The following is a 27,563-nucleotide window of genomic DNA, read 5'->3' as shown; positions in this document are numbered from 1 at the left end:
AGTCAAGCCTAATGCTTTAGTAGTCAAAACCACAGCGTGCTGTGTTATCATTTCTGTGACGGCTCATTTCTATTGGATATTGAATATGTTTGAACATAAAAAAAAAACATTTATTGGTGGTTTAGGCATTAAAGTAAAATTAAATGTTAACCTTTATACATGTATATGTTTATGATGGTCTTACCGTTAACCCTCTCTTTCCTGCTGAACCGGGTGGACCGTTTGGTCCTCTGGAACCCTGTGTATGAATAGAATACCAACATGAGTTAATTAGATATATATATATTTTTTTAAATGTTTATTTAACCTTTATTTAACTAGTCAAGCCAGTTAAGAACACATTCTTATTTACAATGACAGCCTTATGCCTGTATATAAGAAACATGTACACATTGTCAGGACCCTTTTCTTTTCCCATCTTATTTAATCTTGGGATTCTCATGTATTGACAAGGAAATTCCTTACATAAATGAAAAGGGCATATTACGTACAGCGTCTCCTCTCTTTCCAGAACCACCGGTGGCACCGACTGGACCTGGAGTTCCTGGTTGTCCTGGGGTCCCAACCAGACCCTCTGGACCATGGTCCCCTCGATCTCCCTGTTGAAATCATTGAAATCAGAACCATAAGATGTATATGCTACAGAAGGTTGTAAAGGCATTTGTCTTGCTGTTTCAATAGGGTTGGTCAAGCACAATAAACAATAGGAAACATTCTGGACACAGTGTTGCACCTACCCTTTGACCAATGACTCCATCTTTGCCTGGTGGCCCATCAGATCCAGCAGGACCCTGGAGGAAAACAACGTATTGTGAATAACTACTGTAACCTGTACGAAATATGTGAGGGATAATCAAGGAGGGGCTATGCGTTCTATGGAAAATAATGAACGACGTGGAAGGTGTGTTCCATGGCGCGCTGGCGGACTGGAACAACCTTCCACGGAGTTGCATTGTTTTGATTATCCCTTTTATACCATATTAGAAATATGTTCATTTTCATGTAGAAATGTGAACATCCACTAAAGCAGCTAGCAAATGTACTATGGTAACCAAACAAACATACTTGCTAGTTTAGCTAACTAAACCATCAGTCCTTGCATGCTATGATGAAAATCGAATTCAACAATGCCAATAATGTTTTAAATTCGACTTTTGTTTTCAAAAGTAGCTCAAATAGAAAATGTAAGAATGAACTATAGCCATTGAATTCTACCGTGCTGATATACCGTGCGTTATAGGGAATTATGAACTGGGTGGTTCGAGCCCTGAATGCTGATTGGCAGACAGCCATGGTATATCACACCATATACCACGGGTATGACAAAACATTTATTTTTACTGCTCTAATTACGTTGGTAACCAGTTTATAATAGCAATAAGGTACCTCAGGCGTTTGTGGTATATGGCCTCAGGGGTTTGTGGTATACTCCACGTTGTGTCGTGCATAAGAACAGCCCTTAGCCTTGGTATATTGGCCATATACCACACCCCCTTGTGCCTTACTGCTTAAATAATTCACTCTCTAGAATTCCCTTTTAGCCAATCAGAAACTAGTATTCGACAATGCCATGGTATAAACTCTCTTACTGCTAGCAACAAGAGGACAAATAGTGAAGTGAAAAGTTTTGGCGAAAAAAAATGTAAGGGGGAACTTACATTGGGACCAGGATCACCACGAGGTCCGTTGGCACCAGGAGAACCGACCGGGCCAGTGGGGCCTTTGTCTCCCCCAGGTCCTGCCGTCCCCTGTTTTCCTGGAGGACCCTACAAACACCACAGGGACAATGGAATCATGAGGAGCACTGTGTAACATGCAATGTGGACGCAGCTCAGATTGCGGACACATTAGTGGGATTCAAACAAATGTGTAGAAATCAGAACATACTGCTGGTCCTGGAAGTCCCAGCATTCCACGTTCTCCCCTCTGACCAGGAAGACCCACAATGCCTCTCTGTCCTGTTGTTCCGGCTGGACCTGGAGGTCCATCAGGACCCTGTGGAAACAAATCCAGTTGATATTGTTTAGATATTGCCATGTAACAGGGTTGTGGTCAATCCAATTCAACAAGACTCAAACTCCAAATTCAGTTCTGTTCATGAATTGGATGATTCCTGATATTTTTGTTTAGGTTTTTGGATAAACTATTATACAGCAATGTGTTTCTGCACAAACAATTCCTGAGGTGTACTTTTATGTTCTAATCTGGCATGAACACATCCGATTCAACTTATCAAGGACTTGGTGATGTGCAGCCCTTGGGATTCTCCCAGGAACGGATTGAGAAACATTGTTATTCAGCAAAACGTAATAGTTTACCGTGGGTCCGTCTTCCCCAGAGTCTCCTTTGTCTCCTGAGCCCCCGGCTGGTCCTGGGGGGCCTCTTTCTCCTTGTCTTCCAGGGGATCCATTCTCTCCACGAAGGCCAGGAGGACCCTCTTTCCCAGGGGAACCAAGGGGTCCAGCCTCTCCAACTGGACCCTGTTACAAAGAGAATGTTGTTTTGTTACTGTTGTTGTTGTTCTTTATCTCTGAGAACAATGTGAAGTGTGTAAGTAATAATCAGTGGTTATAATATTTGTATTCAATAGCGAGTGGCATATTGAAATGATAGCTGGTGGCTACTTCCAAATTGATACATTAACCAATAGAACCAATAGTGGTTTGATGATTACTTACAGTTGAGCCTGGTGGTCCAACCCTGCCTGCAGATCCAGGGAAACCAGTGGGGCCCTAAGAGTGAAAAGATGAGAAGATCTACATGGTTACTATTTATTACATGGCTGTATACTATCTGTACCACATGTGTCAATACCTGGGCACAATCCTGTCACAGTCCCAAGAGGCTTTAGTCATAATTCATAACATGAACTTACAGGTGCACCCTGGGTTCCTCTTCCACCCTTCAGTCCAGCCACACCGACAATACCCTGCGGAGAGATGAAGATTGCTGAATGAGATAGTTCCTCCTGTTTAGTCTGTTGTCTGATAATGTAGCACAAGATAATGCAGCGTGTTAACTCACAGGAGGTCCATGGGATCCAGCCAAGCCCTGAGGCCCTGGAGAACCAGCATCACCCTTCTGACCAGGCTCTCCAGGCTCCCCCTTGACTCCTGGTTGACCATCAGGTCCCTGTATATGGACAATAACACAACAAGCCTGAGAGCTGGAATCAGCCCAAATTCACTACTTTTCTTACTAGAAAGCACAAAAGGGGGTCTAAGAATATGAGATTATGAAAAGCATTATAGAAATTTGACAAATTATTATTATAACGTGATACAGTATATTGCATGCAGTACAGATGTAGGATCTTAATTTGAGCCACTTTTTACAGCAGGAAAATAATCCTAAGGCAACAGGAAATGTGAATAATTATGTGTATTATAATTCATTTTTGTAGGGGTTGATACATTTTTCATAAGGGAACATTTATCGCAGGAAGGATCTCCTGCAACAGGGTGCTCAAATTAATATCCTACATCTGCATGACATGATTTGTTATGATCACTATGACCCCGTTTGTCGTCTCATAGGCATGGGTTACAGAAAAGAATGACTTACGGGTGGTCCACCAAACCCAACGGGACCAATAGGACCAGGTTCACCACGGGGTCCCTGGTGGAACAGAAAATAAATTGAGCATTACAATGCCATAATACCTGATATGATCGTTTCAAGGTAAATGTGTCATTGTATGCTTTAATACTCAATGTCCAGTTGTCCACTCACAGGCATAGCTCTTGATCCATGAGGCCCGGGAGGACCTTTAGGTCCAGCTTCTCCCTGCAATTACAACAAGTTTTAGTTCTACTGTAACAACAAAAGATGAACTAACTAATCATTTTTAGCGTTTGGCAAACTATGTCTTTACCTTTTCACCGCTAGGTCCATTGGGTCCGGGTGGGCCGAGAGGACCAGGAAGACCCTGAGGTGAGAAAACATATTTTTAGGGGAAATACATACCATACCATTTTTGACTCGTGCAATGAATTGAGCAGACAATTGTTTCTCTGACAGAATATGCAGCAACATGTTTCCAAACGGACTTTCACTGTAACACTCCCCTGTAGAATAGCTCATCCAAGAAGTGTCTTCTTTTTTACAACCCTTAAGTACAGATAACTTATCCTGTTCCGACATAATCACTGCATGCCAGCAGTGCTTGATCTGTATGCACAAGCTTGGTGAGAACCTGGGGCAAGCACTTTTCAAACGAGACAAATCTGCTTTCTGTCTTCACACGATCAAGACACAAAACTATTTGTCTTAGGCCAGAATAAGAAACCAGAATAAGAAATTACAAAATGTGTGTTAGTGTTACATTGAAGTGAAAGAAGTCACGTGTAAATTTGACTCACTCTTGCGCCATCATTTCCAGGTGTACCTTCTGATCCCTTCTCTCCACCAGACCCCTAAATGATGGAGAATGTCACGTGTCAAAATCCGACAGTTAATATTATTTATTGTGTTCTCATATATAAATATGCAATTGTTTACTTCAACCCCCATTAGCTACTTGTTATTTTAACAATAGCTACTTCTTGGGGTCCACACAAAAGAAACTGTAGAAAACAATCATACAAATACAGCAAGATGGAAACAAAGACACTGAGATAGATATACATCATCTCCCATGGATATGATAGGATGAGAAGCTGATGATGCAGTGTGTGAATACTTACTCTGTCGCCTTTAGGCCCAGGAGAACCAGAGATCCCTCGCTCGCCAGGCATCCCCTGAAGACCAGGAGGGCCTAGGTCACCAAGACTACCAGTGGGACCAGGACTACCCTTTGGAGGGAAAAAAAAGCAATGGGTTCATATTCATATTTTCAGACAAAAAAATCCAATACACATAACCCTCCATAGTGGCTCCATATTACTATATCTCTATACATGGACAACAAATACCTTTGGTCCATCGGGTCCTGGTGCTCCGGGGATTCCCTTGGCTCCAGCCAAACCGAGAGGTCCGAGTTCTCCTCTCTCCCCTGGGATTCCACGCTCTCCCTGTTAGGCACAAAATGTCTGTCAGTCATGCTGTGTCTACTGCAATACTACATTGTATATATGTGCAATATATTCCAATATATATTGATGTTAGTAAAATGATCAATGTACCCTTGGTCCAATCTGGCCAACAGCACCTCCTTCTCCAGGGATACCCTAAACAAGATAAAGAAATTCATACTCCATCGTCATGATGTCACATTAGTATTGCATCCCATGAAATAGAGGATCTACAGTATTTATCTCATTAGATATATACTTCAGCTAATTCAAACAATGCAAGTGTTCATGAAACTCACCAGATCACCTGGTTTTCCTGACTCTCCAGGAGGGCCTGGGGGTCCAGGTAATCCCTAATACACAAAAGCATATACACTTTAGATGACGACAACAGTGCCCAGTTGATTCAATCATCCCTTATGAGTTACAATCTTTGTTGCCACTTTCAGTGATCAACTGCTGCTTGTGAACAACATCCATGCATCTATGACAAAATCCAGAATAACCTACCTGGAAACCATTCACTCCAGGTGGTCCCTGTTCTCCTCTTTCACCTGCAACGCCCTTCAGACAAAGAGAGAATCAACATTTGTTGAAGAGTATGTTATGAGAGAGTATACTTTACAAATCAGATGTGCAGTGGCGTTGCATAATATTGACTGATAGGAAAATGCTGTACCAAAATGTTTAGTACGAGATATCAGTCATAACGACAATCAGAGAAAAACAGTTGACTTACCGAAGGGCCAGCGGGACCGGCAGGGCCAACTTCCCCCTCTTTCCCAGGAGGACCCTAGAAAGGAAGTCATCATTAGTAAACGTCCTCATGAACACAATTTTCCCCATAAACACGTATGAGGTCAGAGGTCATTTAGTGCTCATTGACATCCGTACTCACTCTTTGTCCTGCCACTCCCAGAGATCCTTGTTCGCCTGTCTTCCCTGGGTCTCCCTATGATTTGAAAAGACAAGAAGTCATTCAAGTAATCATGAGGAGAAAGGAATAGTTTGATAGCAAGATATCTTGAGAATGTTAGAACTTCCAAGGTTCCTTACGTTAAAGCCCTTTGGTCCAGGTGTTCCCATGGTTCCTGCAGGACCTCTGGTTCCAATCGACCCTGCTGGTCCTGGGCGGCCATCTTCTCCTGCTGGACCCTTCAGACAGAGGGCACGAAAACAACTCTTATCTCTGGCTGTTCATTCAGTGTTATGACTACTGATACTAATGGTCAAACCTCGAAAAGAGGTATTCTCCGGTCATTGATCACCTGACAAATAGCCTGTCGGTCTAAGCCTTGTTTGTGTATCACTGAAAGCATTAATTTTTAAGAACACTTGCTGGAGAGGTGGCAATCACTGAGTGCATTACCTTTTTCTCTACAGTTGTTCTTTTTTGTTCAGCTCTGACCTAAATTAGATGTGTGTAAACACTCTTTTGTCAACCTTACCAGTGGTCCGGGTTTGCCCTCTGCTCCCTGGACTCCTGGAGTGCCAGTCAGACCCTACAAAACAACAGACAAAATTATGAGCCTCAGAAACAAAGACAACAACCTTGGAAAGCTATTCATGATATCTTCACATTACCCGTGCGCCTGGGAGGCCAGGTTCGCCAGTGCGCCCGGGATCCCCTCCGGAACCTTTAGGCCCAGATATGCCAGAAGGTCCACGATCTCCTTGAGCACCCTTCAGGAGAAACATATTAGTGAATTAGGTTCGGGCTGGGGCTCCTGTCCTAAGAATCCAGTCTAATGACCACCGATGTAGCTGTAATAGATCTCTGTCTGTACCTTAGGCCCAGGTAATCCATCAGCACCAGGGAAACCTCTGTTACCAGGAGACCCCTGCAATACAAATGCCCATACATATATGAAATGAAGACACATACGATACACCAAGATTACATCTATGACACAATATATTTTCTGCACAGGTTTGAGGATATCAATGTCAGCTAAATCAATGGGATTATGAAGTGGGATAAATTTGAGATCCATCCTGAGAAGTCTTAAATTACAGTCACTGACCTAAATCCTAATCATCTAGAAGTGTTCAGGAATAGAGGCCAACGGTAGACTCACCCTCTCACCAACAGGACCAGGTGGTCCTAGTGAGCCAGAGTCACCCCGAGTTCCTCTCTTTCCCTCCTCTCCCTGCGGCCCGATTACTCCTTGGGAACCAGGGGGACCCTATGAATCAAAACAAACTATATTTAACATTTGTTTAACCATCTCAATACACTTTGCTCCAATTATGACAGTGTCTGAATTTCATTCAATGGGAAATAATGAGCGTGTAGACATCCAAGTATTGTACAATATAACACGTACTGTACATAATAGTATTAATATTGTACATATTCTCTGTGAATGGTCACATATTATTTGGGCTTACAGGTTCTCCTTTGGGTCCTGCCTCTCCTTTGTACCCAGGTATACCAACATCTCCCTGAAAAAAAGACGAGAGCCATAAATATACTGTATCACTATAGTAAAAAAACAATTCTGCACCTGAGATAATGTATAATGTATCATAAAATGAAAATCAATATTACCATCTTGTCAATCAGTCAAACAACTGTTCTGCAGTAATGGTACATTAGTTAGGTGATCTGGGCCATATTATCTGTGCTTTGGTAAAGTCATGCATGCATGTCATAACATTAACAGTGTATGTATACATCTATATGGTACATGAATGAATGGACCTCCCATGAGTAGAAAATTACTTCTATCCAAAGTAAACGGAGGCCACATTACCAGTTGACCTTTGATCCCAGGCTGTCCAGTGCTTCCCTGAGGTCCGGGTGGACCATGGGGGCCGAGGTGACCCCCGGGACCCTGCACACCCATAGTACCCTACAAAACAACAAGAATATCTCTCAATAGACATCAATCTTGATCGTATGAATCTAGGTATGCTATGTGATAATACAATTATGTTATAATATACGTACCACTGGACCCTTAGTACCTGGCCCCCCGTCTGTTCCTGAAGGACCCTAAATATAGCAAACATATCATGTTAAAAGTACAGCACAATGATGTTTAACAAAGAGAGTAGGTGTTATAAATAAGACCCTTACTTGTTGGCCAGTAGATCCTGCCCTGCCTTGGTGTCCTGTCTCGCCCCTCTGTCCCTGTTGCCCCTCGGGCCCCCGCACTCCTGTGGCACCAGGTTGGCCCTGGAGAATAGAAACAGAAATCCTCATGAGTCCATTTTATTTACATACAGTAGTGCTACATTACCTTATTAGTTAGCTATATACTGTATGTTATTAGGTTACATTTACAACATATTGCATACACTGCTACATATATACAGCCTCCGAAGTTACTATTTAAATCACATTGATTTGAACGTGTATTGAATACTTAATGTTCTACTTGATAGTCTACAGTACTTGCCTTCATTCCTGGAATTCCTGGATAACCTGGGGGACCATTGATACCTAATGGACCCTGCAAGTATAATACCAGAAAATTGAATTAACGAATAGCTCAAATGCTGTATTATATTAGTAGCAACTGCAGGCCAACTTACCATCGGACCAGATTTACCAATGTTCCCAGGAGGACCTTTCATTCCCTACAATCAAAAAAATAAAATAAAAAATTGAATTCACACATAATACAATCTACAATTACAATTCTTGTAAAGACATGCATCGGAAATGTGTATCATGTACACTTGTCAAATACATCAAATAGATTTGAAAGGACTTAAATTGAGGACTTGTAATGGTGTGAGTGGATGTAACAATATCTTGTTATCTGGAGTCATTACATTTATACTTTTGTATATAAAAATGAGCAATACAATTGAGAATGATATTAACCTTAAGATCTAAGTAACATAATTTAAAAAATCCCCATCAAAATCTGACAGTTTAAGCCAGAGATATTTTTTGCATGGGCTGCATCTCAAGGATCCACCACATCCACCAATGGCGGCCTTCTGCATCTGCTTTGGAAGGTGGTCGAGCTAAAGTGGTGTTTGTCAGACCATGAGACATCCCGAAAATCGGTCTTCTCACTAAAACGTCTGTGGCGTCCCAACAGACCACTCTATAGATGAGACTCTCACAAACACGATGGTGTTCTTCATTTTGCTCTCCGACCCCACAAGCCCTACGGGACTTGACTAAAGTCTGTAACACTGATGTGCCAGCTTCTGTCTGTAGCATCCGAACCGTTTGGGCTATGAACTGAAATAAACCCACTGTCGAGAGAGGAAACTCTCACGAACAAGATGGCGTTAAACCCCCCCAACTTTAAGTGTTCTCCTTCTTACCGGCACTCCATTTGCTCCTAAGCGACCTCTCTCCCCAGGCATGCCTCTAGGGCCCTAAAATGAGCAATTAATCATTAGTGTGGCAGAGCAATAAACATATTAATGTATTGACAAAATTACCATTAAGCAATAAAGATATAAATGTAAGGAAAAAGTACAAGTTGAAAATAGGTGTTAAATGGCAGAGAGTTGATAAACTAGGACTAGTCCTGCAAATACCAAAAGATGCTGCAAACAGACCCATGTTATTATTCTACTTTTATTTATAAGGGGGATCAACTGAGACCAACGTCTCATTTGCAGTAGAGCCTGTTTTCAATACAAAGGAAAAAAACACACATAAAGTGCATTTGGAAAGTATTCAGACCCCTTGACTTTTTCCACTGTTTTTACATTACAGACTTACTCTAAAATTGATTACATTTTTTTTCTCATCAATCTACACCCAGTACCCCATAATGACAAAGCAAAAAGAGGTTTTTGTTTCTACAACTTGACCAGGCCATGAGGTCGAAGGAATTGTTCGTAGAGCTCCTAGACAGGATTGTGTCAAGGCACAGATCTGGGGAAGGGTACCAAAACATTTCTCCAGCATTGAAGGTCCCCAAGAACACAGTGACCTCCATCATTCATGAATGGAAGAAGTTTGGAACCACAAGACTCTTCCTAGAGCTGGCCGCCTGGCCAAACTGAGCAATCGGGGGAGAAGAGCCTTGGTCAGTGAGGTGACCAAGTACCCGATGTTCGCTCTGAAAGAGCTCCAGAGTTCTTCTGTGGAGATGGGAGAACCTTCCAGGACAACCGCCGCTGCAGCACTCCACCAATCAGGCCTTTATGGTAGAGTGGCCAGACAGAAGCCACTCCTCAATAATAGGCACATCACAGCCTTTTGGTGTTTGCCAAAAGGCACCTAAAGGCTCTCAGACCACGAGAAACAAGATTATCTCGTCTGATGAAACTAAGATTGAACTCTTTGGCCTGAATGCCAAGCTTCACGTCTGGAGGAAACCTGGCACCATCCCTACGGTGAAGCATGGTGGTGGCAGCATCATGCTGTGGGTATGTTTTTCAGCGGCAGGGACTGGGAGACCATTCAGGATAGAGGGAAAGATGAATGGAGCAAAGTACAGAGATATCCTTGGTGAAAACCTGCCCCAGAGCGCTCAGGACCTCAGACTGGGGTGAAGGTTCACCTTCCAACAGGACAACAACCCTAAGCACACAGTCAAGACAATGCAGGCAGGAGTGGATTCGGGACAAGTCTCTGAATGTCCTTGAGTGGCCCAGCCAGAGCCCGGACTTAAATCCGATCGAACATCTCTGGAGAGACCTGAAAATAGTTGTGCAGCAACGCTCCCCATCCAACCTGAGGATCTGCAGAGAAGAATGGGAGAAACTCCCCAAATACAGGTGTGCCAAGCTTGCAGCGTCAAACCCAAGAAGACTTGAGGCTTTAATCGCTGCCAAACGTGTTTCAACAAAGTACTGAGTAAAGGGTCTGAATACTTAGGTAAATGTAATATTCAATTTGTTCATTTTTAATACATTAAGCACATTGCACTGTTTATTTTAGACAACCAACATAAATATATCCAAAGGTAATGTACAGTACAGGCATGACTCCTCATCATGGGCTGCATCCACATAGTGCCTTCCAATGCTTGTCTCCTTTCATTCTTCACTACACTATGAATAATCTAGACTGGTCAAAGCTAACACTAGGTAGGCATCCACCATTTTGCTTTAACCTATCATATATTTTGTGAACTGTGCAGACGGAGAGGAGTCTTCCAATGAACCAATAGATCCTTATCAATAAAACATCACAATAAGGTTCAGTGTGTTTTGTCAGTGACTGCATAAGTTGCTAGTACACAATACTATATATTTAAAATATTTTCCACTTACCATAGAGCCAGGTGTGCCAATCGGACCCGTGGGACCTAATGCACCCTAAGAGATCAATTACAAAAACATTGCATTCATCAATACATGCCTTTCAAAACGTTACAGTATGCATATACTTAATATATACTGAACAAAAATATAAACACAACATGTAAAGTGTTGGTCCCATGTTTCATGAGCTGAAATAAATAAAAGATCCCAGAAATGTTCCATACGCACAAAAAGCTTAGGTTCTGTGTATATTATACACTCATCTATATCATATCTATATGAATATCACTGACATATCATGACAAGAAATGACTATGATGTCAATATGAATCATAAAAACATAGTGAGCGAGTTATGGATATAACATCGTATAGAGGCTGTACCTTGGATCCTACAGTTCCAGTTTCACCTCTTAGACCAATTGGACCTGTGTGACCCTGAAACAACAAAGTGTATTTCTCCATTAGTGGACAATAGTGGCGTGACACATGAGTTCACAGTGAGGTTCTTTGAATGTTTGTTGGGGGTCATACTTACTCTATGGCCTTTCAATCCGGGAGGCCCAGGTGTCCCTGGAAATCCTCGAGCTCCCTGAAATACATGGTATTTTAGTACAGTGTCAATACAGTATTCCAGTCATTTTAGTCATACTTTCAAGTTTAACATTTCCGTTGTTATATATAACTTACCGCTGATCCAGGGAATCCCATCTCTCCAGAATTTCCTGATTTTCCTCCTTCTCCCTAGGATGACATCATAATAAGTTAGTAACATGGCCATTTGCTATGTATAAAGTATGATGTTTCTTACACATCATACTTGAGACCACACAAGTCGTGTTCATTCCAAATGGTCCTGGTTAGTACACTTCCTATCTAGCATGTTCACGTCTTTCGAGATGGTTTCTGTTGGGAAGCATTTCCCACAACACAACATGCTCGTGAGGCAGACGACATTAACCACGAGCCCACTAAAACCATGTCTTTGATACGCAGGGTGGCGCCAGTACTGCGGCTGAACAGAGATGAGCGTGTTACTCACGTCTTCACCCGGCTTTCCCGGGGGCCCTTCAGGTCCCCTTTGTCCAGATGTACCCTGCAACAGAAGATAATTATAAGACCTTGAATACAGGGGTTATACATGCTTATGACAAGCCCTACAATGCATTAGAACTGCATCATCATTTATTATACCTGTCTGCTTTGTCAAAAGTGTGACCAGGAGATGAAATGGTCAACATAAGCAGTTGCTCAGAAATTGTGTCCACAACAATGTATGCCTTCTGACATTCTACAATCTGTCAGTTGTGTGTTGTTTGAGAAGATGAATGTGACTACTGTGGTGCCAACATGATTCAAGGTGTTATTCTCATAGACACGTTGTTGAGAATTGTTGCAACAGGGAACACCTGACTAGAAACATGACATGTGACAAGGAGAATGTCATACCATGTGACCTGGATCACCGACTTCCCCAGGGGGTCCTTGTGGTCCAGCATGGCCCTGAGAGAGAGAGTGAGCGAGAGAGGTTGGTGAACGGCTAACTCCAAAGAAAGTTGTTTGAAATGATTTCTTTGTGGGTTGCTTTTAACTTACAGGGTTTCCATTTGGCCCAGGAGGTCCTCTTGCTCCTGCTTCCCCCTAAAACACAGATAACATCATTGCACACACAATAATTACTTTTAAAAAGTATGGCTCCACAGACTCAATATTTGATACATCACAAAAGTTTAATTATCCAAGCCATAGCAAAGAAATATGACACGAGACTTCTGTGACCCAAGATAGTGTCACTGCTTCTTACACTAGTTCCTGACACCATGGCCGTTTGGCCGGCAGATTTCTCATCCCCAAAGCCTCCAGCCATCTGAGCTCCCAGTCCCTGGAGAAACAGAACAGTGATTTAGAGTATTGGAAATGCATTCTGCAACTCAGATCACACTCAGCATCTCAGTGGGACAGCTAACAGCCAGGGGTGCTGTCCTGTCCCCATACTTTGTTTCTCAATAGGCCAGATAATGTCCAGATAATCAATCTGCTAATGTTTTATGGTTAGGGTCGTTCATGCCCCCCCCGATCCCATTATCACCTCCCCCCACCCCACTCCTCTACTTCACGCCTCGTATCAACTGCTCCCTCATTAGTCAGGTGAAGCTTCCTGCATCCAGGACCTCTATACCAGGTGGTGTCAGAGGAATGCCCTAACAATTGTCAAAAACTCCAGCCACCCTAGTCATAGACTGTTCTCTCTCCTACCGCATGGCAAGCGGTACCGGAGCACCAAGTCTAGGTCCAAAAGGCTTCTTAACAGCTTCTACCCCAAAGCCATTAGATATCTGAACTGCTAATGAAATGGCTACCCAGACTATTTGTATCCCCCCACCCCCGTTACACTGCTGCCAGTCTCTGTTTATTATCTATGCATAGTCTCTACCTACATGTACATATTACCTCAATTACCTTGACTAACCGGTGCCCCCGCACATTGACTCTGTACCGGTATCCTCTTTATATAGCCTCACTACTGTTATTTTAATGCTGCTCTTTAATTATTAGTTATTTTTTATTATCTATTTTTTACTTAACACTTCTTTTTCTTAAAACTGCATTGTTGGTTAAGCATTGTAAGTAAGCATTTCACTGTAAGGTCTACTACACCTGTTGTATTCTGCACATGTGACAAATAAACATTTGATTTGATGCAGTCAGTCTCTCCTCAACTCTTAGCCAATACAGACTGGCATGCGTTGTATTTATATTAGCCCTCTGATTACAATGAAGAGCAAGACGTCGGTGTCAAACAAGGAATTTTCTAAGTGACCCCAAACTTTTGAACGGTAGTGTATATTTAAGCAATAAGGCACGAGGGGGTGTGGTACATGGCCAATATACCACAGCTAAAGGCTGTTCTTATGCATAACACAATGTGGAGTGCCTGGATATACCCCTTAGCAGTGGTATTTTGGCCATATACCACAAACCCCAGTGCCTTATTGCTATTATAAACTGGTTAGAAACTAATTGAGCTGTAAAAATAAATGTGTTGTCATACCCGTGTAATACCACAGCTGTCAGCCAATCAGCATTCAGGGCCACCCAGTTTCTAATTCACATTATACATTGTTTATGAGGGGTGGGTATTGTAGTACTTACCCCTGGTGGACCCTGGTTTCCTGCAGGTCCGGGTTCTCCTGGATTTCCAGGCACACCAGGCTCTCCGTCATATCCTGCTGCTCCACGTAGCCCCTTCAATTAGGTCATGTCATGTTAATATAAACAGGACGAAGCAATGCATTACAGGTTCATACGGTGTCATTCATTATGTGCCAAATCATAACTTGATGTGCGACCTACATTTCTGCTCAAACCATGTATTGATATCAGTGACAGTTGAGTTACGGATCTCCATTTAGGTTTAGTAATATATGTGTAGACATTCATATTGCCTTCTGGTTCTAAAGCATGTATTCTAGTTGATATGCAATGACAGTGGATGATGAAAATGGACACAAATGAGAGAGAAAAATGATTACAGTGTATGCTTGACAAAACTGATAAATTGAATCAAGGGTGTTAAACATAATATGAGAGGCAGACCAGCAACATATGTCATAAATCATAAAGACTAATGTTGTTCTGCTAAATAAGATTCTGCTTAATGTATGCCCTCAATATGATCAGCATTTCAACGAGGGAAGCATATAAATGCATAATTCATTATTTTGTCGTGTACTGAATTTAAACAAAATACATAAGTTTGCGGAATGGGTCTATCGGAATGTTTTCTAATGCTAATAATGCTAACGTATTGTCCATTTTTGTTTACGCAATCTCTTGATCATCGAGACGTAATTCATCAAAGAGACAAATCTCCAGAAAGTGCACAGCACATCAATTTGAACTATCTTCAAGTCATGTAGTCTCCATTATCTTTGAAGACATTGTATTATATTTAAGCATGACAATAAAAGCAATTAATAAATTAATCCATCTAATTCTATTATAGTTATCACATAAAGTAGTTGCTTCTTTGAAATATCCTAATTCAATAGTGACTAAGAAGTACGTTTATTATCATGTCTCAGCTTGATTAGCCTCAATAAAAAAATTAAGGCTGTGCTATACTTAAACAAAAAGGCTTGAGGGGTTGTGGTATGTGGCCAACATACCACGGCTAAGGGCTGTTCTTATGCACGACGCAAAGCGTAGTGCCTGGATAGAGCCCTTAGCCGTGGCCTATTGGCCATATACCACAAACCCCTGAGATGCCTTATTGCTATTATAAACTGGTTACCAATGTAATTAGAACAGTAAAAATAAATGTTTTGTCATATCAGTGGTATAGGGGCTGATATATTGTCTTAGCTGTGTGCTTAGGGTAGTTGTCCTGTTGGAAGGTGAACCTTCACCCCCGTCTGAGGTCCTGAGCGCTCTGGGGCAGGTTTTCACCAAGGATATCTCTGTACTTTGCTCCATTCATCTTTCCCTCTATCCTGAATGGTCTCCCAGTCCCTGCCGCTGAAAAACATCCCCACAGCATGATGCTGCCATCACCATGCTTCACCGTAGGGATGGTGCCAGATTTCCTCCAGACGGTGCCTTTTGACAAACTCCAAGCAGGCTGTCATGTGCCTATTACTGAGAAGTGGCTTCTGTCTGGCCACTCTACCATAAAGGCCTGATTGGTGGAGTGCTGCAGAGATGGTTGTCCTTCTGGAATGTTCTCCCATCTCCACAGAGGAACTCTGGAGCTCTGTAAGAGTGACCATCGGGTTCTTGGTCACTTAACTGACCAAGGCCCTTTTCCCCCAACTGCCCAGTTTGGCTGGGCGTCCAGCTCTAGGAAGAGTTTTGGTCGTTAAGAATGATGGAGGCCACTGTGTTCTTGGGGACCTTCAATGCTGGAGAAATTTTTTGGTACCCTTCCCCAGATCTGTGCCTCAAAACAATCCTGTCTCGGAGCTCTACGGACAATTCCTTCGACCTTATCTCAGCTCACTGGTCACCATAACAACACCCACCCATAGCACGCGCTCCAGCAGGTATATTTCACTGGTCATTTCCAAAGCCAACACCTCATTTGGCCGCCTTTCCTTCCAGTTCTCTGCTGGCAGTGACTTGAACGAATTGCAAAAATCACTGAAGTTGAAGACATAGCTCCCTCACTAACTTTAAGCATCAGCTGTCAGAGCAGCTTACCGATCGCTGCAGCTGTACACAGCCCATCTGTAAATAGCCCATCCAACCAACTACCTACCTCATCCCATATTTGTTGTTCTGCTCTTTTGTACAGCAGAATTTCTACTTGCACATCCTCATCTGCACATCTATCACACCAGTGTTAATTGCTAAATTGTAATTACGTCGCCACTATTGCCTATTTACTGCCTTACCTCCTTACTTATTTTGCACACACTGTATACAGATTTTCCTATTGTGTTATTGTGTTTGTTTGTCCCATGTGTAACTCTGTGTTGTTGTCTTTGTCGCACTGCTTTTCTTTATCTTGGCCAGCTCGCAGTTGTAAATGAGAACTTGTTTTCAACTGGCCTACCTGGTTAAATAAAGGTAAAATAAAAAATGTAATAAATGGCTTGGTTTTTGCTCTGACATGCACTGTCAACTGTGGGACCTTATATGTATCTTTCCAAATAATGTCCAATCAATTGAAATGATCACAGGTGGACTCCAGTCAAGTAAATGCGTGTCAACGATGATCAATGGAAACAGGATGCATCTGAGCTCAATTTCGAGTCTCATAGCAAAGGGACTGAATACTTATGTAAGTAAGGTATTTCTATTTTTTTTATTGTTTTTTTATACATTTGCAAAATTTTCTAAAAACCTGTTTTCACTTTGTCATTATGGAGTATTCTGTGTAGATTGATATGGAAAAAAAGTTATTTAAACCATTTCAGAATAAGGCTGTGGAAAAAGTAAAGGGTTCTGCATACTTTCCGAATGCACTTTACCTCAAACGCCTTTCCCAAATCAATCAACGTTTTTACAAGATAGTCACTGTGTTGACTGCACAGGTGGGTCCACATGGATCATGCTACTTCTGAGGGGCTGTCACATAAAAGGCTGATCACACTATTGCTTTAGTCCCAGGACAAGGAATGATAAAGGATTTGAGATTTGGCAAAGATCCCTTTTGAATCAAAACAAAACATTTTTTGTCAATGTGCCAATGGAGATAATTATGCAGTACAGCCTTGCTAAACGCATAATGTATTTGCTCTGTGAGTCATGTTTGGAACGTACAGGTCTTCCTTTCTGTCCTCGGTCCCCTCTGAATCCTGGCGATCCGGGAGGCCCCTGTTTTTAGGACAAAAAGAAGGGATGAAAAAGTCACAATTAGCATAGGCACAATAATGTTCCTTCATAAATCCTTCATGATAATAGCATTACTATGGAAACAGAGTAAAGTCATTCCGGATGCTCTGTCAAGTACAGTTGTACTACACAGGAATCCTTTCAGGTCAAGTTAAAGGTAACTGTTCTCTTCTGCCATCTAGTGTCGACTCAAAGAGTATAACAAAATCAACACCACAACTGAGAAACAGCTGGTTAAAGCTACATGCACCAACAAAGCTTTATGTTGTTGAATCGCAACAAAGATCCATATCATAAACTCAGTTTATAATAGACTTTGAAAACAAAGTGAACTATAAGCTTACCATAGGCCCAGGACGACCTCTGATCCCAGTCACCTGTGGCACTTCTCCAGGTTCTCCTTTCTGACCCTACAAACGAAGAGCAAGAAGGCAGAAGTTGCTCCACCGTTTAAATTCAATTAGTAATACGATATTATAAAGATGTATCACAATGATATATTAAGCTTACCCTGTAGACTCTGCCACCATCTGAAAATGACAGAACATAACAGACATAAAGAATCAAGTCACAAAAGCATCTAGTCTACGATGACTTCATTGTCTTCATAGCAAAGCACTGAGTTCACACATAGTTACATTAATAGTTACACATTCATGAACAGTTCACACTGGGTTCTCTCATAAGAAATGTTTTTCATGACTTGGGGTCACAACAAATTTCAGGTCACGCTTTCCGACAACTCACCGGGTCTGCCGTTGCTACTGGTGTCTGAGCCGCCCTCGCTCTGGCAGATGGGACAGCACTCGCCCTCGGGGATGGTCACCTTCTCACAGTTGGACAGCTCATCGCACTGGATCTCGTCACACAGGACGGAGCCGCTGTCGCACACGCAGATCCTACATGGCTCTGGTTTCCAAATGTCTCGGTTGGTGTACACCTGGCCATCGACCGTGCAGCCCGCGTCATCTCCTGTGGAAGGCGGGACCGACAGGACAGGTCAGACAAAGGTCAGAGTTCAGCCATGGAAAGTCAAACTTAATGCCCCCCTTCCTAAAAATATTTTCTGAATAGTCTCAAATGCCAGGATATAAAATGAACGTGGAAAAAAACTAAATAATGGCAATAGGAAAAAGAAAAAGAAAAACTTATGCTCTACAGAAATCTTTTAAGTGGACCACAAAAAACATGAAATACTTGGGATGCTTAAAGTGACAACAAACAACAAATATATAAAGATGACTTTATCCCATTTCTCAAATATATGAAAGCAGATCTATTTAAATGGAACAAAATTCCAATAAATCTATGTAGAATTAAACTCTTCAGAAAGGCATGGCTCCCAAAGTTTTTAATAGCAATGACCCCACCAAACACATTCCTTAAAAAGTATACTCGGGCATAACAGACTTTATATGTGCAAATAAAAGTCTATAATTTTAAGCTTCCAGACATGGAATTGTATCAACTCACCACAGTTAAATGCACTAAAGAGGAACAATAGGTACATATTGAAGATACGCATGCTCATCCCCATAATCTTTTTAAGTGTATATTTTCAAAGGATAAAGCTGACAACATAAAAAATCTAATTAAAATAAGGCCAATGTTCACGCACCAAGGGAATGGAATTAGCATAATATAAAAAAATCCCCATAAAAATCCATCAGTTTAAACTAAATATCAGTTGTTGTTGTTTTTTTTACATTGGATGAGTCTCAATCCATTGCATCCCCCTATGTAACACTTCTGCATCTGCGGTGAAAGGTGACAGAGCTAGAACAGTGCTTGTAAGAACATGAGACATCCCGAAAATAAGTCTTCTCACAATTTTTTGTCTGTTGGTCTACAAACTATTATGACCCCTCTATGGAAAGATGAGACTCTCATGAACACGTTTTTGCTTTACAAATCCCACAAGCGTCTTTGGAATTGTCTGAAGTCGGTACAGCCCGATCTGCCAACTTCTGTCTGTAGCGTTCGAACGGTTTGAGCTACACAGTAAAATGACCCTTCTAGGTAAAGGTAGGATGCCCACTGACCTCACAAGACTCATCTGATGGTCCTCTGGTACCAGTCAAAACAAAATTAAGGAAGTATACACTACCGGTCAAAAGTTTTAGAACACCTACTCATTGCAGGGTTTTTCTTTATTTTTACTATTTTCTACATTGTAGAATAATAGTGAAGACATCAAAACTATGAAATAACACATATGGAATCACGTAGTAACCAAAAAAGTGTTAAACAAATCAAAATAGATTTTATATTTGAGATTCTTCAAATAGGAGGTGTTATGGTGTGGGGTGCTTTCAAGTCACAATTAACCAGCATGGCTACCACAGCATTCTGCAGCGATATGACATCCCATCTGGTTTGGGTTTAGTGGGACTATCATTTGTTTTTCAACAGGACAATGACCCAACACACCTCCAGGATGTGTAAGGGCTATTTTACATATAATTAGAGTGATGGAGTGCTGCATCTGATGACCTGGTCTCCACAATCCCCCGACCTCAACCAAGTTGAGATGGTTTGGGATGAGTCGGACTGCAGAGTGAAGGAAAAGCAGCCAAGAAGTACTCAGCACATGTGGGAACTCCTTCAAGACTGTTGGAAAAGCATTCCAGGTGAAGCTGGTTGAGAGAATACCAAGAGTGTGCAAAGCTGTCATCAAGGCAAAGGGTGGCTATTTTAAGTATCTCAAATCTCAAATATATTCTGATTTGTTTAACACTGTTTTGGTTACTACATGATTCCATATGTGTTATTTCATCGTTTTGATGTCTTCACTATCATTCTTCAATGTAGGAAATAGTAAAAATAAAGAAAAACCTTTGAATGAGTACTGTAGATGTTCTAAAACTTTTGAACGGTAGTGAATATGGAGACTGTTTAGTGATACAAATAAGGGGTTACATACATGTAAAAAAAAAAAAAAAAAAAGGTTTCCCGATCTTTCTTAAATCTCTTAGATATAGGATAGACACATTAGAACAAACTTCCTTTTGGGTCTGTTGTTCCATGTACTTCCTCTGTTAATTGATGCATTTATAAGGGCTAATAACAGTAAGGTCAAATAAATGTTTTCATCCAATAATGTTTGTATATGTTTTTTTGATGCGTCAAGAGGTCTTAAAATTCCAAATCAAATAGCAAAATGATCCCTGTAGCTCTAACTCCAAAACGTTCTGGGACACTAAAGTCCATGGAGAATAAGAGCACACCCTCCCAGCTGCCCACTGCACTGAGGTTAGGTAACACTGTCACCACCGATAAATCCCTGATAATCAAGAATTTCAATAAGCATTTCTCTACGGCTGGCCATGCTTTCCTCCTGGCTACCCCAACCCCGGGCCAACAGCTCCGCACCCCCCATAGCTACTTGCCCAAGACTCCACAGCTTCTCCTTCATTCAAATCCAGATAACTCATGTTCTGAAAGAGCTGCAAAACCTGGACCCGTACAAATCAGCTGGGTTAGAAAATCTGGACCCTCTATTTCTAAAATGATCTATAGCCATTGTTGCAACCCCTATTACTACTCTGTTCAACCTCTCTTTCGTATCGTCCGAGATTCCCAAAGATTGGAAAGCTGCCGCGGTCATCCTCCTCTTCAAAGGGAGAGACACTCTAGACCCAAACTGTTACAGACCTATATCCATCCTGCCCTGCCTTTCTAAAGTCTTCAAAAGCCAAGTTAACAAACAGATCACTGACCATTTCGAATCCCACCATACCTTCTCCGCTGTGTAATCCGGTTTCCGAGCTGGTCACAGGTGCACCTCAGCCACGCTCAAGGTACTAAATGATATCATAACCGCCATCGATAAAAGACAGTACTGTGCAGCCATCTTCATCGACCTGGCCAAGGCTTTCGACTCTGTCATTCACCATATTCTTATCGACAGACTCAACAGCCTTGGTTTCTCAAATGATTGCCTCGCCTGGTTCACCAACTACTTCTCAGATAGAGTTCAGTGTGTCAAATCGGAGGGCCTGTTGTCCGGACCTCTGGCAGTCTTTATTGGGGTGCCATAGGATTCAATTATCGGGCCGACTCTTTTCTCTGTATATATCAATGATGTTTGCTCTTGCTGCGGGTGATTCCTTGATCCACCTCTACGCAGACGACACCATTCTGTATACATCTGGCCCTTTGTTGGACCCTGTGTTAACAAACCTCCAAACGAGCTTCAATGCCATACAACACTCCTTTCATGGCCTCTAACTGCTCTTAAATGCTAGTAAAACTAAATGCATGCTCTTCAACCGATCGCTGCCCGCACCTGCCCGCCCGACTAGCATCACTACTCTGGACGGTTCTGACTTAGAATATGTGGACAACTACAAATACCTATGTGTCTGGGTAGACTGTAAACTCTCCTTCCAGACTCCTGTTAAGCATCTCCAATCCAAAATTAAATCTAGAATCGGCCTATTTCGCAACAAAGCCTCCTTCACTCACGCTACCAAACATACTGACTATCCTACCGATCCTGGACTTCGGCGATGTCATTAACAAAATAGCCAGCAACACTTTACTCAGCAAGCTGGATGCAGTCTATCACAGTGCCATCCGTTTTGTCACCAAAGCCCCATATACCACCCACCACTGCGACCTGTATGCTCTCGCCGGTTGGCCCTCACTACATATTCGTCGCCAGACCCACTGGCTCCAGGTCATCTATAAATCTTTTCTACGTAAAGCTCTGCCTTATCTCAGCTCACTGGTCACCATTACAACACCCACCCATAGCACGCGCTCCAGCAGGTATATTTCACTGGTCATACCCAAAGCCAACAGCCACTTTGGCTGCCTTTCCTTCCAGTTCTCTGCTGCCAATGACTGGAACGAATTGCAAAACTTGCTGAAGTTGGAGACTTATATCTCCCTCACTAAATTTAAGCATCAGCTATCTGAGCAGCTTACCGATCACTGCAGCTGTACGTAGCCCATCTGTAAATATTCCACCCAACTACCTACCTCATCCCCACATTGTTTTTATTTACTTTTCTGCTCTTTTGCACACCACTATTTATACTTGCACATCATCATCTGCACATCTATCACTTCAGTGTTAATTTTCTAAATTGTAATTTCCTCGCTACTATGACCTATTTATTGCCTTAGCTCCATTTGCACACACTGTATATAGATTTTTCTATTGTGTTATTGACTGTACTTTTGTTTATCCTACGTGTAACTCTGTGTTGTTTTTTTGTCGCATTGATTTGCTTTATCTTGGCTCGGTCGCAGATGTAAATGAGAACTTGTTCTCAACTGGACTACCTGGGTGAAATAAAAATAAAAATAATCCATGCCTTCTGGAAATGCTATAATATCCAAAAGTTATGGGCAGAGTTAGAATAGTTGGCTGTCAGAAGTATTCCAATGTAAACGTAATTTTTATCCACCTGTCTGCATATTTCAAGATATGGCATATGAGGGAGCAGTGAGAAACCTCATAGGATGGACTATACCTTTCCCATCAACCATCTTGAAAAAAGACATACTTAAAAATTGGAAATCAACAATCCACCATCGTTAACACAATGGAAAGGTCAAATCCTTTATTATCTAAATGTAGAAAGTGGGTGGGTGACTGAGAGAAACAAAACGGTGCAGTTTGAGACCATGTGGCGGAGAGTGATGCCGGCGCTGGAGATGGGAGGGTGGGTATGGGGGTATGGGGAGGTGTGATGTCGTTGATGGTTGTGTGTGTCTGTTTGTTGTCATTTGCATATGTATGTTTTGCATTTTTTTTTTAAGAAATATAAATAAAAACAATTATATAAAAAAGTCAAAGTGAGTAACTCAAAGGAACTTTGATGGGAAGGAGCATATTAGGGAGATCTGCTTTTCTGTGTAAAAATGTATGAGAATAGAGACAGGAAGAAATTGAACGCTCAAAATTAGACCACTGCTCTTGAAATTCACTTTAAAGATTATGTGGTGTCATTTTTCTTTTTTACAATATGTTATAGCTAAATGCTCCAAACCAAAGGGAGATGGTACAGAGGATACCCAGTTCTGGGTTGCTATATTAAGAGATGTTAAATGTTGAAAAAGAGCAAGTGACATGAAGAAATTAGTCATTTAAAGCAAAGCCCTGGTTAAATGTTATACTTCAGACATGTTCTCGTAGCTCACTTCCTACTGGCTTTCTATGTAGCTTTATAATAGATTACAGGTTTCCTCCCTAGACCCTGACATCGCTAAACCTTCTGCTTTCTTTGCTATCATGCACCAACAACAAAATTACACAAACCCAATTGGACACTTTAAACACAGAAGAGTTAATGCAGGGCCTCCTGGTACTGAATCGCCATGCTTGAGGCCTCACTACAGACCTGAGTTCGATCCCAGACTGTGTCACAACCGACCGTGACCAGGAGTCCCATAAGGCGGTGCACAAATTGCCCAGCACATTTCGGTTAGGGGAGAGTTTGGCCGGGGGGGGCTTTCCTTGGCTCATCGTGCTCTAGCTACTCCTTGTGGCAGGCCGGGCGCTTGCAGGCTGACTCAGTTGTCAATTGAACGGTGTTTCCTCTGACACATTGGTGCAGCTGACTTCCGGGTTAAATGGGCGGGGGTTAAGAAGTGCAGTTTGGCAGGTCATGTTTCGGAGGACGCATGACTTAACATGTGCCCCTCCCAAGCCCATTGGGGAGTTGAAGCGATGAGACACGACTGTAATTGGATATCGTGAAATTGTGGAAAAAAGGGGGTAAAAAAATAAATGATCATAAATCAACAACAGTTAACTGTGTTGGTGCGTTAAGCATTAATGTGGAACATATATTTTCCATTTGGTACTGGATAAAATCTCAGTTCAACTGCAGAGAAAAGAGGGTTCTGGAAAAGGTGACCGTCGGTTGGAGTGAAATAATCTGTCTGTAAACAATTGTTGGAAAAACGACTTGCCAAAACAATAGTTTGTTAACAAGAAATTTGTGGGGTGGTTGAAAAACGAGTTTTAATGACTCCAACCTAAGTGTATGTAAACTTCCAACTTCAACTGTATATACAGTGGGGTAAAAAAGTATTTAGTCAGCCACCAATTGTGCAAGTTCTCCCACTTAAAAAGATGAGAGAGGCCTGTAATTTTCATCATAGGTACATTTCAACTATGACAGACAAAATGAGAAAAAAATCCAAAAATCACATTGTAGGATTTTAATGAATTTATTTGCAAATTATGGTGGAAAATAAGTATTTGGTCAATAACAAAAGTTTATCTCAATACTTTGTATTGGATGATCAATGGAAACAGGATACACCTGAGCTCAAATTAATCTCATATCAAAGGATCTGAATACTTATGTAAATAAGGTATTTCTGTTCTGTAAAAATGTTTTTAAAAAACTGTTTTTGCTTTTTCGTTATGGGGTATTGTGTGTAGATTGATGAGGAAAATATATCATTGAATACATTTTAGAATAAGGCTGTACCGTAACAAAATGTGGAAAAAGTCAAGCTAATTTATCATAGGGCTAAGTACTATAAGCTCATGGAGGAGAAGTGACATGCAGATCTTTTACCTGTTACCATTTTCAACACCAGGTGGCACCCCTGAGCTTTATAGGTAACCCCTTGACAAGAACACACCTCACAGACTGGTCAGTGCCAGACTGCCTGGAACATGTCTACCAGCCCAACAGCTCTTACAAGATACTACTTTTATAGCAGTCAAATGTTTCCATGTATATATATATGTTCTTCAGTGAAACCTGTGCTGTGAGGTCTGACTGGTAGGAAACAGACTGAGCAGTCGGCTATGTCATCACTTTGGCATTGTGGGGATAATGGATCATTCCAGATCCAAGCTAATCTTCTAAATGAACCATGTGTTAGTTTACTCCACAACATATACAAAATGACCACAGGCAGTGTTTTCCCTGAAATCAGACTCCCTAAAATGGATGTCGTAGACCTTGACCAAAATCTTTACAAAAGTATGAAAAGATTATGACAAAAACCATACACAAAAATATCATCCTGGAATATTTGATTCACCAGGATCTTATTTTCTATATTGGAGGAAGATAGTGTGTAAAAGAGTCTGACTTTACAGTGCTGTGCTGACTACTCAGCAACAAGAAGATGGAACAGATAATGAGAAACTAAGACTCTTATTCTGGGAACTGGATCAAACAAAGGCAAATAAGTCCATGATAACCGCGTAGAAAGCCAGTGAGATGATGTTACTGATACCATCAATCACTTATGCCTTAACAAGACACAATGAGGACCACCTGGCTATCTCAAAATAGAAGGAACTACAGTCTTGTCCAGCTACAATATGGCGTGATCAAATATACTGTAAGTCAATTTAAGTGATTGACTGTGGCAGAATTAAAGGTTTCTCCCCTGCCCCAATGAATGTCTGTGGTTATGAGTCATACCGCCCCCATCAGCCGCCACACATAGACACCCCCCACCGACACCCACCCTCATGTCTCAGAAAGCCGTATGGCGATGGTGGTTGTGGATCACTCCCCTCCGTGGCAGCGTTGATCCGTAGAGCCGGTCCTCCACCATGTCTCCATTCGTTATCTCTGGACCTCTCTGTGGAACCAGCCGTTCACTCTACACTGGTCTAGGCTACTTAAACAGTAGGGCCTCAAGAAAGTTTCTAGGTCGTCCATGTTCTAAACATCTTATGAGTCTAAAAAGTCCCGGGATGGGTTAAGTTGCTTGCTAAAAGCTCTGCTGTCTTTCCTCCAAGTACCATCCATAACTAAAGCCGGGACTTTCTTCAATGATAACCCGTTTCCAGGCTATTGTTCTGTGAGAATGCACATTTGGATCAATTTAATCAATAAAACACTGGAACAAACAAAGAAGAAACTCATCTTCATATGAATTCATACATCAAAGATGTTTTTTGCAAAACCACAATGACATTTTTGTTGTTGTTGCCGTAACTGACTTTGATTGAAAAGGTCTTGGTTTGGATTCCTGTCCCCATGTCTTTACTGTGTTTCTGTAACCTTGCAGATGTAGAATTGTTATTTGCGGCAGATTGAAATGGCCTACTGTCATGTAGGACATTTCACATCGGCTATATAAAATAGTAGTTTGATTTAGTTCGCTTTTCTGAAACTCTCCCACAGAAAGTATTGCGCAACTGGAGATATGGCGGCTTGACTTACTATAGGTTACACTCATTGTGTAGTGTCACAAATATGACAGATATGTAGCCAATAGTAATAATCAATGACATTTAAAGCTATGGAGCATGTAAGAGTCTTTGATAGCCTAGTTGTGCTCATCCTGTCGAGCTGATTGGTGAGTGCTGGTAGGCGCACTGTTGTAGTGGGGCCGATATTTTTCTTGTGTTTTTATGTAAAACAATAGTTGTTGAGACATACATTTCAGATCCATTTTTGAATATCTGAACAGCAGTTTGACAAATCTACCTTGTTTTATTTGAGCGCTAAAGCAATACTTTTTGTGCACCCCCCATGGATTTAAAATGCCCTCTCAGGCACCTCATCCTGGAGCCTGGCCTACTCGTGCCCTCATAAACGCTCTTGCAGGCAGGAAGAAAACATCTACATCGACCATGATCCTTTGCTAGTTACGGCCAATTTCCCCATGATCCTTAGCAATTTTTTGGTACCATTCAGCCCCATTCAGCAATATGGCATGATTCAAATTCAAATACTTCCAGCTTCATGTGCCATCGAGGGTTTTCCATAGGAATACGTGGATGATGTCAGCGCTATCACTATCTAAACTGTGTCACATTACATGCGGCGAGCGTTGTAGAATAAATGCACACATACATGCTATTCAATCCAAACTGCCTGTGCAATGAGTGTTTGCGTAGCCAGGCTCTGAAATAGAACTTGGTTCTATGTATGACGCATGATGCATTGCAAGTCCCGCCTCTCCTATCACCTCATTGGTTTTTAGGAGCATATACCCACTAGCGTGATTGAAAGATGAACTTACGTTCACACTCCAGTCCAGTTGGTGATGGTAATACACCTTAAAGTTGGTTTCCAACTGCCATATA

General features: G+C 41.7%; 1 protein-coding gene across 1 annotated transcript in view; it reads right to left on the bottom strand.

The window, feature by feature from the left end:
- The window catches only part of col5a2a (collagen, type V, alpha 2a), a 63,096-nt gene that overhangs the window by 6,623 nt on the left and 28,910 nt on the right, over positions 1-27,563 (bottom strand). The window contains exons 2-46 of the mRNA XM_029635861.2: positions 18,284-18,508; positions 18,047-18,066; positions 17,881-17,946; positions 17,465-17,518; positions 14,354-14,446; positions 13,005-13,082; positions 12,797-12,841; positions 12,650-12,703; positions 12,243-12,296; positions 11,891-11,944; positions 11,739-11,792; positions 11,585-11,638; positions 11,211-11,255; positions 9,303-9,356; positions 8,553-8,597; positions 8,417-8,470; positions 8,095-8,193; positions 7,966-8,010; positions 7,769-7,867; positions 7,404-7,457; positions 7,091-7,198; positions 6,800-6,853; positions 6,597-6,695; positions 6,461-6,514; positions 6,069-6,167; positions 5,911-5,964; positions 5,752-5,805; positions 5,523-5,576; positions 5,312-5,365; positions 5,124-5,168; positions 4,914-5,012; positions 4,686-4,793; positions 4,362-4,415; positions 3,875-3,928; positions 3,733-3,786; positions 3,565-3,618; positions 3,025-3,132; positions 2,876-2,929; positions 2,679-2,732; positions 2,319-2,480; positions 1,888-1,995; positions 1,659-1,766; positions 738-791; positions 492-599; positions 185-238 (exon numbers count right to left, since the gene is read on the bottom strand). Of these exons, the coding sequence (XP_029491721.1) occupies positions 185-238; positions 492-599; positions 738-791; positions 1,659-1,766; positions 1,888-1,995; positions 2,319-2,480; positions 2,679-2,732; positions 2,876-2,929; positions 3,025-3,132; positions 3,565-3,618; positions 3,733-3,786; positions 3,875-3,928; positions 4,362-4,415; positions 4,686-4,793; positions 4,914-5,012; positions 5,124-5,168; positions 5,312-5,365; positions 5,523-5,576; positions 5,752-5,805; positions 5,911-5,964; positions 6,069-6,167; positions 6,461-6,514; positions 6,597-6,695; positions 6,800-6,853; positions 7,091-7,198; positions 7,404-7,457; positions 7,769-7,867; positions 7,966-8,010; positions 8,095-8,193; positions 8,417-8,470; positions 8,553-8,597; positions 9,303-9,356; positions 11,211-11,255; positions 11,585-11,638; positions 11,739-11,792; positions 11,891-11,944; positions 12,243-12,296; positions 12,650-12,703; positions 12,797-12,841; positions 13,005-13,082; positions 14,354-14,446; positions 17,465-17,518; positions 17,881-17,946; positions 18,047-18,066; positions 18,284-18,508 (3,254 nt within the window). The remainder of the gene's footprint in view (positions 1-184; positions 239-491; positions 600-737; positions 792-1,658; positions 1,767-1,887; positions 1,996-2,318; positions 2,481-2,678; positions 2,733-2,875; positions 2,930-3,024; positions 3,133-3,564; positions 3,619-3,732; positions 3,787-3,874; positions 3,929-4,361; positions 4,416-4,685; positions 4,794-4,913; positions 5,013-5,123; positions 5,169-5,311; positions 5,366-5,522; positions 5,577-5,751; positions 5,806-5,910; positions 5,965-6,068; positions 6,168-6,460; positions 6,515-6,596; positions 6,696-6,799; positions 6,854-7,090; positions 7,199-7,403; positions 7,458-7,768; positions 7,868-7,965; positions 8,011-8,094; positions 8,194-8,416; positions 8,471-8,552; positions 8,598-9,302; positions 9,357-11,210; positions 11,256-11,584; positions 11,639-11,738; positions 11,793-11,890; positions 11,945-12,242; positions 12,297-12,649; positions 12,704-12,796; positions 12,842-13,004; positions 13,083-14,353; positions 14,447-17,464; positions 17,519-17,880; positions 17,947-18,046; positions 18,067-18,283; positions 18,509-27,563) is intronic.

Source organism: Oncorhynchus nerka, linkage group LG1 (genome assembly GCF_034236695.1).
Source record: "Oncorhynchus nerka isolate Pitt River linkage group LG1, Oner_Uvic_2.0, whole genome shotgun sequence".
Taxonomy (NCBI): Eukaryota; Metazoa; Chordata; class Actinopteri; order Salmoniformes; family Salmonidae; genus Oncorhynchus; species Oncorhynchus nerka.
The sequence above is the reverse complement of the archived record's forward strand: the minus strand, read 5'-3'. Positions and strand labels throughout refer to the sequence as shown.